Raw genomic sequence first — 18391 nt, 5'->3', positions numbered from 1 at the left:
ACCAGCATCGACATCGGACGGCGCGTTGGGAACGAGGGTTGATCAATGCATGGGGATCGAAAAGAGAGTCGGGGTTCTCTTAGCGCTGTTTTTGTCTTATAGAGATGATCAAAAGGAGTGCATAGAGGTAGAGAACAAGACAGCTCGTTGGGATAATTTTTAGAACCACATTGGAGGGGAGGAGAGGGTGACGTGGATGATGGGTGATGTCCAAGGATGCGGCGTTGTCCTTCTTGGAACTTGGAAGTGAAGAAGGTGTTGCTTGGAGATCCAGGGGACTCAATTAGCGTGCGCTAGCTCAATTTGGCGCGGAAACCGCATCGGCTCTCGTGGCTGAGGTCTGGACCTGGAGGGACGCCTGAACACGGGACAGGGGACTCCTGTATTGTTAGTCAAAGTATCCATCACTGATCAATGCTCGACAAGCACATGGAAGCTATCCTGATACTCGTAGAAATTCATGGCAGGTAGGTCTCACGGCGTCCGGCAACTTCTATTTGAAACCACTAGTAGATAAGTAGTATCTAACTACCATGGGCATACCCGTACTACTTAGGCAGTTCGTATCACCATCAGAAAGCGTAGTACTGCTAGTACTATGAATCATAGGCGGTATGATCTGTCTTACGCAACCGCTTGGTGCACTGTTTACTACGAGTAGTACTCGTCCTCGCCCGTTTCCCTACTGACACATGAGTACTATTAGTAGCCTCCTATCCACGCAAAATTGCACGTGGCCCAATTGAACTGTTCGGGGAAGTCAAAGACAATAACAGCGGCTTTCGATCCGTGACTTTGAATGAGTGTAATAAACTGCACGCTGAGTCAAACAATGACGGAACCGGAGATAGCCTTTTCCGGGACCACTCTATGCCGAATCAGGACTAGAGGTTGGAACACCGGCCCACCGTGATTATGAGCAGCCACGGTTCCCCAGCCACGCCATTTTCGCTGACCAGCTGCGCGCCTTCATCAACCAGGTCAGGGCGACCTCCCCGCCAACAAATTTCCCTTTCCACTGCACGCCTCCCATCTGCTCCCCATCGTCGACCGAGCATCATTTCCGCGCCCCCCGACGCAGCGTGATCTTTGACGCCTTTTGCTTCGACCACCACCCTCATTCTTTGCTTCTCGCGACTGCATTTCCTAGCTTCACACTCGCGCCATTACGCTTGTGGCGCGTCAAGCTGTCCCGTGCTGTCTGTCCTCTTGTTTACAGCTCGACCCGACCGACCCACTCCACACGCGCGCTCTCCATTACAACCTCCACCAGACCACCTGGCTTGTTGAAGAACTCAACCTCGCACGCACCCGCACCCTCATCGATCAAGGCTATTGCTCCTCTGCGTGCTACTTGGTGCACTACTGTTGCCCTTACTTGATTTTCGGCTTTCAATCGACGCGACTCTGGTCCTCGCCGCGCCCGTGCGCCACGCGGAGGCACCATGTTCTACTCAGAGACCCTCCTCCAGAAGAATGGGCCTCTGGCCCGTATCTGGCTGTCGGCCAGCATGGAGCGCAAGCTCCCCAAGACGTCTGTCCTCCAACAAAATGTCACAGACGGCGTCGAGGAAATCATCAAGCCGAGCCATGCCCCCTTTGCCCTTCGTCTCAGTTCCCAACTTTTGCTTGGTGTTGTCAGGATATACCAGCGCAAGACGCGCTATCTGCTGGATGATTGCAACGAAGCTATGATGAAGATCAAGATGGTATGCACCACCATCCCCCGTTACATTCTGACAATGACGCGTTCTAACCTCCCTAGGCTTTCCGCTCCAGTGGAAACAACGATATGGCGGCCAACCTGCAGGTGTCCAACAGGGAGGCTCTCTTGCTGCCAGACCGTATCACCCCATACGACAACCTTGACATTCCCCCACCCCCCGACGCGTCGTGGCTGCTCACGCAGACAGAGGATGTTACTGCCACCCCCGTTGGCCGCAAAGGTCGCGTCAGCAACCGCGACATCAACCTTCAGGAGGATTTTGACAACAGCCAATTCCTCAACCGCAACCCTCTCGACGAACAGGATCTTGGAAACATGGATGATCTTGGTCTTGAGCTTGACTTCGACGATCTAGGTCTCGATAGCGTTGAAATTGGTCGAGACGCCCCTGACGCGAGACCCGTGGAGGACGATCTTTTTAGTGAATTGGATGTTGGGCCCCGCAAGGATAGGGGCGACGGAGACATGTCACTGGACTTTGGTGACCATGGTGTCGGGATTGCTGATGCTGAGGGTGATATTCCCATGGGAGACGATGACTTCGGCTTCAACGCCGGCGACCAGTCCGCCGTCCCGGAGCTGATGGGCGCATTCGACATCAACCGAGCCAGGATCTCCGAGTCACCTCTATCAGACATTGATGAGGTGTTTGCGAGGGAAGCCGAGGCTGAGTACACTAACCACCGCGACCTGTACGAGCCCGAGGACGAGACTGAAACCACACTCGTCCGACGTCCCGCCAACCGGGCCAAGAAACAGAAGATTATGGTGCCCGACGAGCAGACGACGCTCTCTAGCAATCACATCAAGCAGCAGCAGATCGACCGCACAAACATCCTCAAGGATACCGCCTTCCTCCCCAGTGATCCCTTCCTGCTGGCCCTGATGGATATGCAGAAGTCCGGCGGTTTCGTGTCATCAGTCCTCATGGACGGGCGGGGTCAAGGCTGGGCACCCGAGCTGCGCGGCATGCTCTCGCTGGACGCCATTCGCGGAACTCATGAGCTGAAGCGTAAGCGAGATAGCGGCATCGCCGATGTGGAAAGCGAGCAGGGCAACCCCAAGTCTCCTCGCCTCGAGCTTGGCGACGACGATGACACTGTGATTGGCGGGCAGCGCGTTGGCGACAAGAGCGTTGCTGAGGATGGCAGCATTGTGCGCATTCCTGCCGACGGAAGTGACGACGAGGACGAAGGCGCCATTCTCCCGGGCGGTGATGACTCAACTATACCCGTCCCCCATCCCGCCGACGGCCCTGTGTCGCTCAGCACTAAGCATGCTGTTCACGTTCTTCGGGATCTCTTCGGTGCGGAGGCCGCTACGAGTGCGGACAAGAGGAAAAAGACGTCAGTTGTCTTCCAGGACTTGGTGCCAGAGAAGAAGACGACCAAGGCTGAGGCCACCAAGATGTTCTTCGAGTGTCTGGTGTTAGCCACCAAGGATGCCATCAAGGTTGAGCAGGGCTCGGATCTGGGCGCGCCCATCCGAGTGCGAAGCAAGAGCGGCCTTTGGGGTGACTGGGCCGAGCGGGAAGCTGGCGGCGAGATTGCCAACCAGGACGATGAACCTGAGCGTCCCGCTGTCATAGCTCCCATCGTTTCTGTCGGGGCGTAGGGGCTTCCTGACAACCTAAAGTGAGATTCTTCTTGGTAATGTTTGGATGACGTGCTTAAAGGCAAGTCATTGTGCCCGTGTAAACTACGACCGTGCTGGATTCGCGCATTTTGGGCCTCTGCCGATTGGATTGCCCGCAGGCGTTGGAGGAGTTTTTGAAGATACCATTGGACTTTGAGAGGGAACGGCAAGGAATTGGGAAAAGGGTTTGATGAGGGTGGACTATCTGAGCCTGTACGACTTGTCACGTTGTCCAGAACCTGTTTGTGACGTCCATGTATATACTTGTTGAGGCGCTTTGAATATGATCATTAATGCCATGTCAGCTCCTGCCTGCGATCTGTCTGCGTGAATTAGAATTTGCTTTTAACTGTTTCGAAACCTCGAGACCCGAGTTGGTGATGGTACTAGGAGTACAGTTTGCTATTTGAGACGTAGGCTGTCTGTTGGAGGCAGCTACCTACAGGACAAGCGCGATCTCGACGCGCCTGTACGGATAATGGAGGTCGCGTACCTTGGAGCTTGGGCGAGGAAAGGTTCGTTCCAGATGGAGGCCAGGGGGAGCAGTTGCCCCGCCACAGTAACCCCACGTCGCCCATGATCTCATTTGTTGCTGGGTTGCAACCACGGATTCTTTTGAACTTGATCTCAGACTGTAACAATCCAAAATCTTGGGACATCAAACACGTGTTTCCCCCATCTTCTACTCATAAAATCATACCGTTTCTCATCCCAAGCCGTACGCCGCCATCATGCCGGCCCCTTCGCAGCTCACCATCGCCACCAGCTCCGTCCTTCGCCTGCTGAAGGAGGAGCTCTCCTACCACAAGGAGCTGGTCGACCAGGAGGCCAAGGTCAAGATCCTCGAGGAGAAGATCAAGAATGGTCAATCCAGCGAGGATGGCAACGACGAGTTTATGCTCAGGCAGCAGGTGCGCGCCCATCCCCTTGTGTGGTCGTCTGGTGGAGTGAGAGATGGGACGCTGACTGCTAGGGCGTGAAGCAAACGGCCGTCGAGGAGACAAAGGCCGTGTTTGGGCCGATTAAGAAGCGCATTAACGATGCTGTAGCCAAGCTGGAGGAGCAGATTGCTATCAGCGAGGGCGCTGGTGTATCTGAGACGGAGCTCGACCAAGCCAAGAACGTGCTGAATCAGGCCAGAGGTACCCAGAACGGAGGTCCCTAGGATGGAGAATGGCTGTACCGCGGCGAGTCCGTGATTCGTGAAGGCTACGATACATAATAGAACTAGAGCTCACAAAGGTCTAGGCAGGATTCCATCGTTGGGGACAAAGAGGCGTGGATGTGGTATCGTAATGTTACTATAGCATGATGCATCGCTCAAATCAACTCAGGTGTCTACCTCCATACGATCCCCAGTGTGCTCTGGCGGTTCTACCGATACATGGGGAGTACCCGCTTCTGTCATGTTTCTTGAATCCCTGTGGTCATCCATCTCCTCGTCTTCTCCGTCGCGGCGTGGCATCGGCGACAGTTCACGACTGGGCTGCCGGCTACCATTTCGGGAGAAAGGTACCGACAGACTGTCGCCTGGGTGCAGATGAGAGCCATCTGGAGCCGGCGTTCCAGCATGAGAGCCTGCCATCCGCGGCGTCTCGCTGTCGCCCTCGCCCTTGGACTCCCCGTGGGGGTCGGGGGACGGCGATGCGTTTCCGCTGTGCTCCGGCCTAGGCGTCTGGCCGCTGGTCTCGTCCTCGCCACCCTCGTTCATGCCCTCCCGGCGGTCCACCTCCTCCTTCTCGTCCCGAATCTGCCGCCGCAGCAGCATGCCCTCCTCCATGATCCTGTTGAACTGGTCCCTGCGCTCCCTCCACGTCTCGCTATACGTCTCGCTCTCGCGCTCCAGCTCGCGGCACTCTTCCTCCAGCTTAGCCAGGTTGGCGACCTGCTCCTCTCGCGGCCGCAGCAGCCGGTTGGACGTGATCTTGTCGGCCATGTCGTCGAAGCGTTTGCGCTGGGCCAGCGTCGCACGCGCTCCCTCGAGCTGCTCGCGCAGCTGGGCGTTGGTGTCGCGCGCGGCCTGGCTCTCCCGCAGGATGCGGTCCTGATCGTCGCGGTACCGCTCCCGCTCCCGCGCGTTGGCGGCGTGCAGGAACTGCAGCCGCACGATGCTGCTGTCGAAGGCGGCAAAGTCGAGGGTGAAATCCTCCTGGAGCAGCTCGGCCGGGCTCTCGGGGGCTTTGAGGGGCGCGCCGGTAGCAACCAGGGAGGGCGTGGAGGAAAGGCGTTTGGTGATGCGTTTGAACGGGCGCTCTTCGACGGCGAGGAGGCGAGACTTGTGGAGGTCGAACTCGGCCTTCTCGTCGAGAAGGTCCCAGGACGACATCTTGGTCGTTTGGGAGTACTAGTGGGTAGTCGCCAAGGAGGGTTCGGAGTATTCTGTGGGCGGAGGGATCAATTATGTTCGGCGGATGAAATAATCTTGAGGCGCGACAATAGCTGTTTGATTCCTTTTGTTTTTGCAAGAAAGAGTGAGCTTTGTAGAACGGTGAGGGAGCATGAATGATGCCCTTCAGCCTCGTGTTGACCTCGAGAATTCGAGAGAGTTCAAACCAATCAGCAGCCACAACATCGTGACTAATCAACACGTTTGGAGCCATATTCGATCATCTTCACCTAAGCGACAGAGCGAACTCACTCTTGCTTTACCTTTACAACATTATAGCACGTTCACCCGTCTATTTCTGCAACGCACCGGAGCGCTTTAGCTGTAGCATTCTCGCCATGTCTGACGAAGACAAGGAACTTCTAGCCCGCATTGGCCAACTAGCTGGTTTGTCCTCCGTCCTCCCTGCATCGCCTCCCGCGTCATTGACTAACTGCTACCAGGCCAAATCAATCGCCACAAAAGCCAACAGGCCGGCGCCAACCCTCCACCGACGCATCGTCCAGCTCCCCATTATCGAAGTAAGTGTATCCGCGCTCGTCCCGGGGATCGACATTAATTGGACACAGACAGCGTTTATCGGCATGCCGCTGCGCCTTATCCAGCTAGAAACCATAGGGCGCAGCATCCGCGCCCTCATCACCACCGCACGCTACATTTCAACACTTCGATAGGCCAGAATCAAAGCACTGATACCTCAGCTTCTAGCCCGTCGGGTTGGGTGACGCGAAACGACCGCCATCGACAGATTATCAACGCAAATGTATTCGAGAAACAGAGCCAGAGCCGCACGGCGGCTATCGAGGAGACGCGGAAGAAGAAGGAGGCTGAGAGGCGGCGAGGAGAGAAGACTCGGCTGAACGAATTTCTAAGACACCAGCAGTCCGCTGCTAGTGCTCTTGCCAACGCTAATGCATCCACAGCCAGGAACGAAATCGTCATTGACGGTATCCGCTTTCAGGTACTCGACGGCGGGAAGAAACTCGCTAGGGTCACAGGTAAGTCGGGAAGATGGACGGGGCGCCCGGGGTCCTCGGCGGCGACTAACCTCGCAGGCGAATCAAACTCACTGGCGCCCACGCCCAAGAACACTGTCATCGCTGGAGTCAAGTTCTATCGGACAAAGACCGGGAATCTTGTGGTCAACAGCGTCGTCAAAGACCACCGGTATGTTTCCCGCGCTGGTATGAGTCAGTCTCTAAATGTTTGTAGCCGCACCGGCGCGGTCAAGAAGATCAGCGAGCCTTGCAGGATCTTCTCCACGACTGGTAATTGCCTTTCCGCCTCGGTCTACCCAAGGCTTTGGATCCCCACGCAAACGCGAAGCGGGGTCTCGGTAGGTATAGATTCACTGACCGTTCCCTATCTAGGTTCCTGTCCGAAAGGACCCCGATGTCGGTATATCCACGACCCCGAAAAGGTCGCCCTGTGCAAGGACTTCCTCAAAGAGGGGAGGTGTGCGCACGGCGACTCTTGCGACCTCTCGCACGACCTGACGCCTGAGCGCGTGCCGAATTGTCTACACTATGCCAAAGGGCATTGTGCCAAGGCTGAGTGCCCCTTTACTCATTCCAAAGCCTCTCCAGGTGCCCCTGTTTGCAAAGCGTTTGGATTTCGCGGCTACTGCGAGAAGGGAGCAGAGTGCACAGAGCGTCATGTGTTTGAGTGCCCCGACTTCAGCAACACGGGCAGATGTAATGTCAAGGGATGCAAGCTACCCCACCGGGAAAGGGCAAGCGTCCTTAGAAGTCAGCAGAAGCCCGACCAAGTCATGGAAGATCTATCCAGTGACGACGAAGACGGCGCGGACTCGGACGACGTAGACTCGGACGATGTTGCCGAGTTTATCGAAGCGGACTCTGACGCGTCTGATGTCGAGGACCGGCAAGACTTTATTTCTCTCTAAGGCTAACTTGAACGGAGCGCTCGCTCACGCTAGTTGTGGAGTTGGTTGTCGGGGTCTGACGCAGTAGTATCGGACTCCCGACTCCCTCCTTGGATCAGCCATGTTTCGCGAGTGCCACGCACCGCGTGACAATGAGTTCTTCCAGGTTCGATGATACGGCCTGTCGGCGAACACGGCCACTTGAAGATACCCATTCTCGTGTGTTGGAGACGTGCTTGGAGCCAGGCTCAGCACAGTCGATCCCATCTTGAACAAACAGTCCTGTTGGGAGAGGAAGGACAAGAAGCAAAAACGGAAGCAAGTAAAAACGGAAGCAAGTAAAAACGGAAGCAAGTAGTATAGGCAGAGCGGGAGTAGATATCTTGAACATGAGGAAGAATGATTTATGAGACGGAACTGATACTTGTGAGCTGTGATGTAGTGACCGAGCTCAGTGCTGTGGTCCCCAATTTAGGACATATCTTTCCAAGTACTAGTTAGTACTAGTAGTAGGTAAGCATGTGCTATTCTTGGTAGGTGGTCCATGTCGCCAGAGAGGAGCGCCTCCACTGTAGGTAACATCCCTCCAGCCTCCAGGGCCCCCCTCCACAGCCTGTCGGGTGTCACGGTCCACCGTCTGGATGCCACCAGCGCCAAACTGGTGCCCTCCACCAAGAGGTGACAGGGCAGCTTGCACAAAGGAGGCAAGGGAGCTGAGCTTTTGTCGGCGTCTTACTTACCGCCATGCGCCCCCTGCTCAGCCTCGGTCCCCCAGGAGGGTGAGGCGCAGGAAGGCGCCGTGATCCTCTTTGTCCGGTCAGTGATTCGAGGTGGCTCGCCATGATATTTGACCTGGATCGATCCCTAGGCATCCACGGTCATCAACCTACCAGCAATATCCATCGATAAGATCTATGTAGGCCTTGGCGGAGGAGACCCCTACGACATACGACATCGGTCACGACCCCTCGACCCCACATCCGCCCACGCGCACCCGAACGTCGCGAACGACCCAGCACAGTATTAATAGCAGCCGCCATGGGCCTACGAGATATCCTCAGGAAGAAGGACGAGCTGCAGGAGAGCAGCGAGCAGCAGCAGCAGCAGCAGTACCTGGGCGCCCCGCAGTTCGTCTTTGTGCGCTCCGACACGGCCACGCACGAGATCATCCAACCGCCAGACGACCCAGACCAGAGTCACTTCGCCACGGCCAACGAGCAGCAGCCCACCAAGTCCCGCCGCAGCGTCTTCCGCCCTCGCAGCCGCTCCCGCAGCAGCTCCCTGGCCTCGTCCTCCCACAGTACCAACAACAACAGCAACAACAACCCCGCCACGCCCCGCCGCGACGGCGCCGGCCGACGCCTGTCTCATCGCCTGCACCTCGCCCGCAGCCCCAACGCCTCCTCCGAGTACGTCCCCGAGAACCTCCCCGAGATCCCCGCGCCCACTGGCGACCCGGCCGACAGGGACGCCGCCGAGTCGGAGTGGGAGAAGCGCGCCACCATCCTGGCCGGCCAGAATGAGCGCGCCAGGAGCAGACCGGCCTCGCCCCCCTCGGGCGCCGACGCGCTGAGCACGCAGGCGAGGGGCGGCCGTGGCGCCTCGAGGTCGCGCTCCGCGAGCAGGCCGGTCTCGTCTCAGCTCATCGACGAGGACATCCAGAAGGCCATTCACCTGCACGAGTCAGGGGACCTCGAGCGGTCGACGCAGATGTTCGGCCGGCTGGCAGATCCGAACGGTGCCAACAACCCGCTGAGCCAGGTCCTCTATGGGCTCGCACTCCGGTATGTCTGCCGTGAAACAAGCATGTTTTGGGTTACTCTGTGTGTTCAGGGATAGAGCGGCCCGAGTCGCGTATCACATGTGTTACTGCCCAAGAAGCTGGTGGATGGTCCATGGCTAACGAATAATCTTTGTCCTAGTCATGGCTGGGGGTGCCAACCTGATCCAGCGGGAGCTGTCCGTCACCTCACGGCAGCAGCTTCGAACGCTGCGTCCGTCGAGCAGCTGGCTCTCCAGGCGGGCATGAAGAAAGGGGGCGCCGCCAAGGGGGAGCTCGTCCTGGCCATCTTCGAGCTTGCGAATTGCTTCCGCCACGGCTGGGGCATCGACAAGGACCCAATCGCTGCGAAACAGGTGAGCTCCCGTACCTGCAAAAGGGGAGGGGGAAAGGGATGATTACATTGTGGACTAACCTATGGCCTCCAAGTATTATGAAACTGCGGCAAACCTGGGGGATACTGGTGAGTCTTGGCACATGGGCGGTTCTCCCCGTCACTTGCGTTAACCCACGTGTTTCCAGATGCCATGAACGAGGTTGCTTGGTGCTATCTCGAGGGCTACGGCTGCAAGAAGGACAAGGTACGTGTACTTGATATCCACCAAGCGATTCCCCAAGCCCAAGCCACGACACCGCCATAGAGGTCGGTATTAAACGTGTGTGGCTTACGCAATCCCCTGCTGCCTCTTTTGCCGTGTCTATTTCGAGCGTCGCCGTCGATGCCCAATGCATGAACCGCTGGGCATCAACAACGGCTGCGAACCCCCCCACCCCACAACGTTGGCCATACATCGTATATAGTATCACACGCGAGGCTAATCGGACGAACGTCGTTGGTGTAGCACGCAGCAGCACGGTACTACCGGCAGGCCGAGAAGGCCGGGAACAAAACGCTAGGAAACTCTTGGTAAGCCCACACACATGTCTGCCCATCATCCCTTCCTGCCTCAACCTGCTTGTGCGTGTTTGCACTTTGCCTCTGGACCTGGCCTGTGACGGGAGGTGCATGGTTGGTGGTCACTCTGGACGGAGTGACCAAGTGCTTGATAGGCCGTCGAGCTTTCAGGCTCCAAGGCCTTTGGAATTCATGTCAACCTGACCGGCTCTGATCCGGTGATCTGGACCTCGAGTCCCCGCGTGGGGTGCACGCGATGGCGCCTCGCTAACGCATCCCGACCTCCGAGGCTGACTCTCTCATAGGATATGGAAGGAAAAGTACGACCCTCCGGGCGATGGCACTGGTAAGAAGAAGTAGCACCGGTGCAGTCGGTGCTACACGAAGCTGGTCATCGGCCGCAGCTAGGTCTTACATTGGGATGCGGCTATGTCTGTCGATACAGGGCACAGACTGACTCGTCGGAGCACACGGCCTGTTCCTCTTCGAGTCGCATCTCACGCCGTCCCTTGTCCTAGACATGCAGCTCACGGCCGCCCCGGGTTTGGGGGGGGAGAGGACAGCATCTGTCCATCATATGCGGGGTGCTTGCTGCTTCAGTGCTTTCTCTGCGCGACCTGCAGATGCTGGGTCGGCATGACGCTTCCAATGGCAGTGGGCTGTCGATGATGTGCGATGCAGGCAGATTGACGCTGCAGGGAGCAGCACTCCAAGGCGATGAGACATGCTGGGAGGGAGGGGAAGGCCGATGTGAGCCAACCATGATGCCGGCGAATCTCGATGGCGACAGGATACCTTGTGCTCTTGATGCCCAACATGGCTATTTTGGACTATATTTTTCCTTCCACTTCTTTCCCCTGTTTTCTCTCTGCAAACGCGATGACCATGCGGATGTTAACTTCGCCTCGCCGGCCGCGAATCGCGACGCGGCGCCTCAAGGTGGGCGGCCCATCAAGCGACCACCAAACGTGCCATTTGATGCCCGACAATGCTATCCAGACTTCTACTGGATGCAGCGCCTCCTCAAGTATCCTCCGTGGCGCGGGGCTCTCTCCGAGTATCCCATAGTAACTGCCAAACAGAGATCTCCAAGCCCTCAATAGCGTCGAGTCTCTTACGCGGCCAAGCTATTCATAGATCTAGGTCCTCCAATGTGAAGCATGTGGCCAGATGCCCAACTCCCCCCCCCCCCCCCCCCGCGCCGGAGAAGGGGGGACCTTGAAGCGTCACGTCTGAAATGCAGAAGAACGATTACATAGTACAACGCCTGTGTTTCCTCACCGCTCATTGCAACCGACCCTACGTACGTACTAGTAGCAATATCACACCCAATTATTACGCACCCATCGGGCTCCATCTTACATCCAGCCTACAAACTGCAAAGCCCCCTTCCCGTCTTAGTATCTCGGAGGAGAGATCTCGTGGGCATGTCTCAGACCCGCACAGCGCCCCCTCTAGGGGACTCAGATCGCCCCCAGCCCCCCACCCTGTCAAATGGACGGATAGTGTCTCAGACACACGCTCGACGCCGCCCTCACTGGCGCGCGCGTGCCTTGTGGTCGGGAAGTGGCCGGGGAGTTGTCTTGGAGAGAGAAACAGGTCTAGCTTTGGGGTTAGGGGATTCGGCTGCTGCCTCTGAGACCAATGTCTCGGTTCGCTGTCAAACCTGGGGCAGCTGAGCTATTCGCCAAGATTCTTCCCGGAGGTCACATTGTAAGAGAAGGTCATCAGGGTTTGAGCAGAGCAAGAATAGTCAGTATTACACGTCTGCAAGCCTAACTAAGTAAGTTCCTTTTCCACTCAATAAAAAAATATTTGTCGCTCGGACGTAGCCAGCCAAGGAGATGGAGGATAGGAAAAAGAAATTGGTCAGGACGGAGCACTCAAAGGCCAGCCGATATCGAGGGCTGACCTCCCTGGCACCCGCCCGAAGAAGGACAAAAGAAATAAAGTAAAAGGAGTGTAGAAGGTCGGTTGGTTTCGTCAATGTCGTTCGTGTCCTCGTCAGATTTCGTGTCCCGTGTTCCGTTCCCGTTCCCCATCGTCAATTTCGAAATCATTCGTGACCCCCGTGTCTCTCATGCATCCCACTCCTCCTAAGAACCGGTGCAGTTCCGCAAAATGTACAAGCTGGTCGGACGGGACCCTGTGCAATGTGTCTCCCGCAGCTGATGCTGCTAGGGGTGTGGCTATCCAAGACCGCCGTCGCCTTTCGTAACACAAGGAAAAACAAGTCGCTAGGAAAACACGACGTTCAAGGGCATAAAAACAGTCCAAATCAAAAGAAAAACAATTCAAAGCAAATCGCTCGCTTGCTAGCTCCAAATACGAAATCCCAGTACACAAGACCCCAAAGATAGATGTCCAGAAGAAAGGCGAAAATAAATTGCTGGTGCGTGAGCAACAATTCTGTGCGTATCCGCGGGAGCGGCGTTCAAAGGTGTACTATGTAGTTCGAAAGCGTCCGAGTGGCCTAGCCTTTCGCCGAGAAACGCTGCCAAAGAGACGTGAGAAGATGAAACAAGGACATTAAAAAGGCTGTCGTAAGGTTCGTGATCGTGGGAGATTTTCGGTACTTTTTTTCTTTGTCTCATTTTGTTCCGTGGACTCGTCATGAGATCGCTTCGTTGCATTGCTGCTCATTCTGTGCGTTGCATTCGGCCACCATTTTGGCAAAGTTGCGGACGACGTCGCCGGGGATCTGGTCCCAGAGAAGAGACCGTGTGTACACCTGGGCCGCGCCATCTTGCTTGTCCGTCATCCGCATCGCCGAGAGTGCCTCGGCCAGGGTTTTACGTCCCTGGCTGCTGAATCGCTCCGGTTGATGGCTGTGAATGAAGTCCTGGTTGTGGACTCCGTTGTACTGCGCTGCAGTAAGACCGAAGAGCTGTTCGTTGTTCTGCTCCTGGCTTGGCTGGGTGAGGCTGTTGCCGAGATCCCCAAGCATGGATGGAGCCACAGTGTCAGCACCCATGTCGTTCATCGGGATGCTAGTGCTAGGATCCGTCCAGGTGCCGGACGGTTGAGGAGCGATGGGCTGCATGCTAGATGCCTGAGTACCGCCGATGCCAGCGTCTTTCAGAACACTGTCGAGCAGCGTCCTAGACGCATCCCGCATGTCATCGGAAACGCGGGGGATCGAGGGCGTGGATCGACTGGATAGGACGAAGGCGCCAACGAGGAAGAGCATGAAGAGGAAGCTGCCCTGTTGAGAAGACGCCTTGTCGCCCTCGCCTGTGAGGCCGGTGTCGTTCTTCTTGACTGAAATCATGGGCATTTCTTGCTTGACCTCTGTCTCGGCAGGGAAGTCGTTGATGAAGTTGGAGTGTTCCCATGGGGCACCCATTGCAAGATCGTCCATTTCTCCATAGGCACCAGGGAAGGGGTTAGGATTTGCAGCTGGACCAATGTTGGGGTCTGGCTCGAGCCGGCGGACATGATCCGAGAGCACGGCGATCTTTTTCCTCAGGTCGGCCGTCTCGTTGGTGTGGTTGACGATCATCTCATCTCTCTCTGCCGTGAGATGGTTGATGTACTCATTGTACTCTTGCTTCTCTCGGATCATGCGATCCATCCCAAGCTTGAGATTGTTCACCTCATCTTCTAGGTCAGCAATGAGGGCTGTGTACTGCTTCTTCTCGTCCTCTAAGCGCTCAGTGTGCTGTTTTTTCCTCTGGCGGGAGTCAAGGCTGTTGGTACTTCACGTCAGTTCAGGTGCTGGTGAAGGGGTGGGCATGAAACACTTACGCTGCTTGGCGATTTCGAAGTAGACGCTTCTGCTGCTTCAGCTCCTTGGCCTTCTTCTCGTCCTTCTCCTCCGAGATCAGCCTGTCGATGTTGCTGAGAGTGCGCTCTGGGGGGATCTCGAAACGAGCATTCTTTTTGCGGATGCCGTCGCGGTGGATTGGGATGACTGGGCTGGCTGGGCGGGTGGTCTTGCCAGCGGAGTGTTTGCTCCCCATAATGTCCTTCTGGGGTGAGGTGGGGATAGACTGGTGGCCGGGACCGGAACCGGCACCGAAAATGTTGCTGGGTTGGTTGAAGGGAGTCTGGCCTTGCATCGTCCGGAAGATGGATGCGTTGGAATCATACTCGACCTGGATGCCGTCGACTTGGGGGAAACCCCAGTCATTGGTGTGCTGAGCAAAGGGAGTGTTGTGACTCTGGTCCACCCGCATAAAGGGGTTGGTGTTGCTGTGGTCGAAGAAGGGGTTGTTGGACGGCACCGACTGCATGTCTACAGAGTGCCAGTCTTCCGTCTTGGGGGAGAAGAGCGGCGGGCCACCGAGAGCGAGGGATTCCCTTCGGCTATCGATCATGTGTGGTGAAAGTTCTAGGCCAGAGTCTACAGCGCTGCTGTCGAGGATGTTGTCGTCCAGGACGTTGTTGTGGTCGTCCTCGTCGTAGTATTTCTGTGCATGTTTTGTGTCCACTGAGAGGGACCCCGAGTGGTAGAGAGATTGCTGGTGGTGGTGCATGTTCGCCCCAAACGAAGAAGCCATGGTAGGCGTTGGGCGTCTGGGCGTCCTTATGGCGAGGGGACCACGGGCAGGTTGTCGTGACTGCCAAATCTCAAGAGGAGCGAAGCTGTATGTGTGTGTGTCTAATGGTGGAATTTGTACGTTAGTTGAGTGCTGGAGGAGTCGCGTCGATATTCAGGTTATAGGGAGACAGAGACCATCAAGAAGGAGTGATGGTTCAGATGGCTGGAAAGGAGGGGTGAGAGAGGGTGGAGTAAGTCATAAATGGAGAGAGAGGGCGGGTGTACTTAGATGGGCCGCAGAAAAAAATAGAGGAGAATAAATGCAGAGGAAACCCCTAGACCCGAGTCTCAGATGAGGCGACGGGGGTTCAAGAGAGGTGCGATGAGAGGAGGAGTAGGAGTGAGGGTGGTAGTGGTGGTTCAGGTGAGGGGAGGGTGGGCAATGGACGGGTCTTAAGGCTGTGCCGTTGATGCAGCAGCAGAACAAGCCGACCAAGGAGATGTGCTAAAGGAAGCGTAGCAGTAATATTATTCACTCACACAGCAGATGAGACTCGTGATGCGAAGCGGTTGCGAAGCGGTTGCGCAGCGCTTGTAGTGCGGAGAGCGGGTGATACCTCGTGAGGGCGGGGAGGTACCCTGTTTCTTTCTTTCGTTCTTCCTTTCGAGAGACCGCACACTACACACCGACAAGGTGAAGTGAATGCGGAGGGGAAAGGAGAAGGGAAACGCAAAAGAGGGTGGAAGAAGAATCACCAGCGACCTGACGGCGGCGTTGATGCGATGATGGGGGGATTGTCCACGGCAAAAGATGGACAAGAGACGATACTCAGTTCAATGGATTGATGCCAGACAAGAGGTAGTAGAGGGGGGAGGCACATGGGCGGTTATGTATTCGGCCCAGGCTGGGCAGCGACGAGACGACGAAATAGCGGTGCAGATACATCGACCCACAGCTGCTGTCGATGGGATACCTGGTACATGGGCCAGGTACCCTCATCAGGGTGGTCCTTGCCTGATCTGACGGGACCCCCATCCCATGGCAATCCACCCTCCCCGAGTTCCTTCCCTGGTACCTGGCACAAGTCGCACCTGCTGCGACTCCTGCGAGTATCAACAACAGCTCAAACAGGCCCGCCCATTCAGCCTACTACTTGGTACTCACCCGCGTTTGTTGTTCCGGTTCGTATACGGATACACGATCGAGGTCAGTCACACCTAGGTACCTCCTCAGGCTGCCCTCACTGGCTCTGGCTTGGGCTCTGAGCCTCTAACCTCTCTCCATCCCTATTCGGGCCCGACTCGGCCGTCAAACATGGCCGCTCGCCCCGTCCCCGTCTGAGAATGGATGGACGGATGGATGGGAGTTGATGGTCGGCGCAGACAGGAAACCAAGGGTGGTGCGAACGCTCCCAGCCCAGAGACGGCGGCTGGCAATTTCCCGATGTACGAGCATCATAGCCTCGATCATTATTCCCGCTGCCTTGGAAGCTGTGTCCCATGCTATCTTCCGCCGTTGTTTGGATCTCTGCCTGCCTCGATCTACCATGGCACTAGCCACTCCAGAGAGCAGGCTCTCCCACTTACACAGACACATGTGCACCCCTTCCCTTCCCCAGCCCGTGGCACGCGGTGGCAGAGCACCCACTAACCAACTCTGCCCCTTCGTCATTGGGAAAGTCATTCATTTACTCCGGGGGCTTGGTTTGGAGGGGGAGGGGTTTGAAAATACGGCCTTCCGAGTCTCACTCCAGGATCAGCCAAAAGTGCCAGATCCAGTCGTTTTGCACACCAGTTGACCGCTCTAACTAATACATATTCGAGTAAGTAGTTATCGGCATCTCAAACAAACACTTGGTTTCTGGATGCGCATCGCCTTCCCGGTGGTCCTCAATTTTCCTTGATGCCTACCGATGTATGTCACCTAGTATGTGGTTCTGTCTCGCCATGGTGAAGTATTAAACCCCACGTCTCGAGGACGAATTGCATGGTCGGATGGCAGACCAGCATGAAGTATCTGGTTACAAACAGCACCTGTCGACTATACCAGCCAGTGAGCGACTGGCGGCAGTCTTACCCAGATGGAGAGCGCAACAGAGCGCGAAAAAAACGACGAGAAAACAACGCCATTGGGAATGAGCACTCCGTATCCAGCGGTATCCAAGAGAGCGAGTGGGCAGGGCAGCCTCAGCCGGGCCTGTCGCAGTCGAGCCTCCGACGGGGGAGGGAGGTTGGGCAGAAACGGCCCGCCCTGCCCTCAGTGCCCAACGCGCTCAGGTGCTGTTAACGAGTCGACAGTGGGTAAGCCTGTCCAAGTGTTCGCTGTGAGAGGACGGGGGCGTCGGGGGCCAACCCGCGGTATCTGGACCGTTTGGGGTTTGGGGGGCCATGAAGCCAGTGGGAGGGCGAGGAGGCCACGGGCAGCCTCCGGGGCTCGTGCCCTCCCTCAGGCTCCCTAAACCGCGAAAGTCGTATCGCCTGGGGCGTCACAGGAGCACATCTGGTCATCGCGATAGGCAGTTGGTGGGCTAGGTGGTCCCAAGGGCCGGGTCAGGCGGGAACGGGAGGGCCTGGCACCTCTCGTCACTGGTCCTGCGCATCATGGTCCCTCTTCAAGTTGCATCTGCCGGCGCTGGGGCAGGTTGAGATGGTGTAGCAGCGAGACACATCCAGTGGAGGCATCGTCACTGTAGTTGGCCATCGTTGGCCCCAGCTAGCAAATAGTGCGTTAAGCGATGGTGTATCTTCCCCGCAGAGTTTTGCGGGAGAGCTACCCTACGAGCTACTAGGTCATGCAAGGTTCTGGCACCTGACCTCCACTGCGGAACGTCCCTGCCCCAAAAATACCACCAAGACAGCTCCGATCCACCGACGACCACAACCACCGCCTGCTGTTGGTAGATCGTCCGATTGGATCTCACACCTCTGCCTTCTAGTTTTCTTCTCCCAAGACATCCAATGCCTCCTCGAGTCCTCACGACAATGCTCTCTGCTGAGCCTCAGTTTTGACACCGAAAGACCGAGAGGCTCTCTCTATCTCTCGAAAAAGGACGGCGGTGGCTGGGCTTCTAGAAGAGGGACCGAGGGGCCACTCTGCCAATCCACCAATGCACTTCTCACAGGCGCGTCCTCCCAAGCAAGCGATGACATCCAACCACCACTCGGCCCTGCTCCACCGTGCTTGGTGGCCGCATATCGGCCGGCCACCTCTGTTTTGTCGGTGTGTTTCTTGTCTGTCCTCAAGCCCTCAGTGGCCTCTGCTTGGCCCCTCCGAGTCGAGTGATTCGATGGATTGGACCTGTCTTCCTCCCAATCCACACGACCGCCCGCGCCGCCACGCGTGCGCGTCCCTCGCTGCAGCAATATTACAGTCTCTGGTGTCGTTAGGCATCGAGCCTCCCTCCTCTACGGCGCCACTACCCTGCTCGGCCACAGCCATCTTTACTTTGGCCCCAGAGCCTGGCCAATGTAGCCACAAAGCCGTCATCATTACCGCTCGGATCTGTTCCCGGGCCACGGTTTCGGACGTTCCCATGGGCCCATCACACCTGCCAGGCCACCACCATCTTCCATGGGCTGTCGACCTGAAGCTAGCAACTGC

The 18391-nt window shown here is 56.7% G+C and overlaps 6 protein-coding genes across 6 annotated transcripts; 4 read left to right on the top strand and 2 right to left on the bottom strand.

Moving 5' to 3' along the window:
* Positions 1-1445: 1445 nt before the first annotated feature.
* On the top strand, positions 1446-3340 carry MCD1 (kleisin alpha; the record flags this gene model as incomplete). The annotated part of the gene is made up of 2 exons (XM_083190570.1): positions 1446-1709; positions 1766-3340. 2 exons carry the CDS (start codon positions 1446-1448, stop codon positions 3338-3340), a joined length of 1839 nt encoding a protein of 612 aa, XP_083054429.1.
* Positions 3341-4092: 752 nt separating this feature from the next.
* RBL2 (tubulin binding cofactor A) lies at positions 4093-4526 on the top strand (the record flags this gene model as incomplete). Its single annotated transcript, XM_083190569.1, has 2 exons — positions 4093-4272; positions 4335-4526. 2 exons carry the CDS (start codon positions 4093-4095, stop codon positions 4524-4526), a joined length of 372 nt encoding a protein of 123 aa, XP_083054428.1.
* Positions 4527-4691: 165 nt separating this feature from the next.
* Positions 4692-5687, bottom strand: ACO1O0_001075 (Tho complex subunit 7-domain-containing protein; the record flags this gene model as incomplete). The annotated part of the gene is made up of 1 exon (XM_083190568.1): positions 4692-5687. The coding sequence occupies one exon, from the start codon at positions 5685-5687 to the stop codon at positions 4692-4694; it is 996 nt and encodes a 331-aa protein (XP_083054427.1).
* A 398-nt stretch (positions 5688-6085) lies between these two features.
* Positions 6086-7653, top strand: ACO1O0_001074 (uncharacterized protein; the record flags this gene model as incomplete). The annotated part of the gene is made up of 5 exons (XM_083190567.1): positions 6086-6268; positions 6496-6745; positions 6803-6914; positions 6960-7083; positions 7168-7653. 5 exons carry the CDS (start codon positions 6086-6088, stop codon positions 7651-7653), a joined length of 1155 nt encoding a protein of 384 aa, XP_083054426.1.
* A 1017-nt stretch (positions 7654-8670) lies between these two features.
* ACO1O0_001073 (tetratricopeptide repeat protein) lies at positions 8671-10667 on the top strand (the record flags this gene model as incomplete). The annotated part of the gene is made up of 5 exons (XM_083190566.1): positions 8671-9416; positions 9555-9778; positions 9935-9993; positions 10255-10319; positions 10613-10667. 5 exons carry the CDS (start codon positions 8671-8673, stop codon positions 10665-10667), a joined length of 1149 nt encoding a protein of 382 aa, XP_083054425.1.
* Positions 10668-12918: 2251 nt separating this feature from the next.
* Positions 12919-14809, bottom strand: ACO1O0_001072 (bZIP transcription factor; the record flags this gene model as incomplete). Its single annotated transcript, XM_083190565.1, has 3 exons — positions 12919-13996; positions 14055-14719; positions 14741-14809. 3 exons carry the CDS (start codon positions 14807-14809, stop codon positions 12919-12921), a joined length of 1812 nt encoding a protein of 603 aa, XP_083054424.1.
* Positions 14810-18391: the final 3582 nt, after the last annotated feature.

Source organism: Amphichorda felina (genome assembly GCF_050947745.1).
Source record: "Amphichorda felina strain 45539 chromosome Unknown scaffold_1, whole genome shotgun sequence".
NCBI lineage: Eukaryota > Fungi > Ascomycota > Sordariomycetes > Hypocreales > Bionectriaceae > Amphichorda > Amphichorda felina.
Note: the sequence above shows the minus strand (reverse complement) of the source record. Positions and strands in the feature narration are given on the sequence as shown.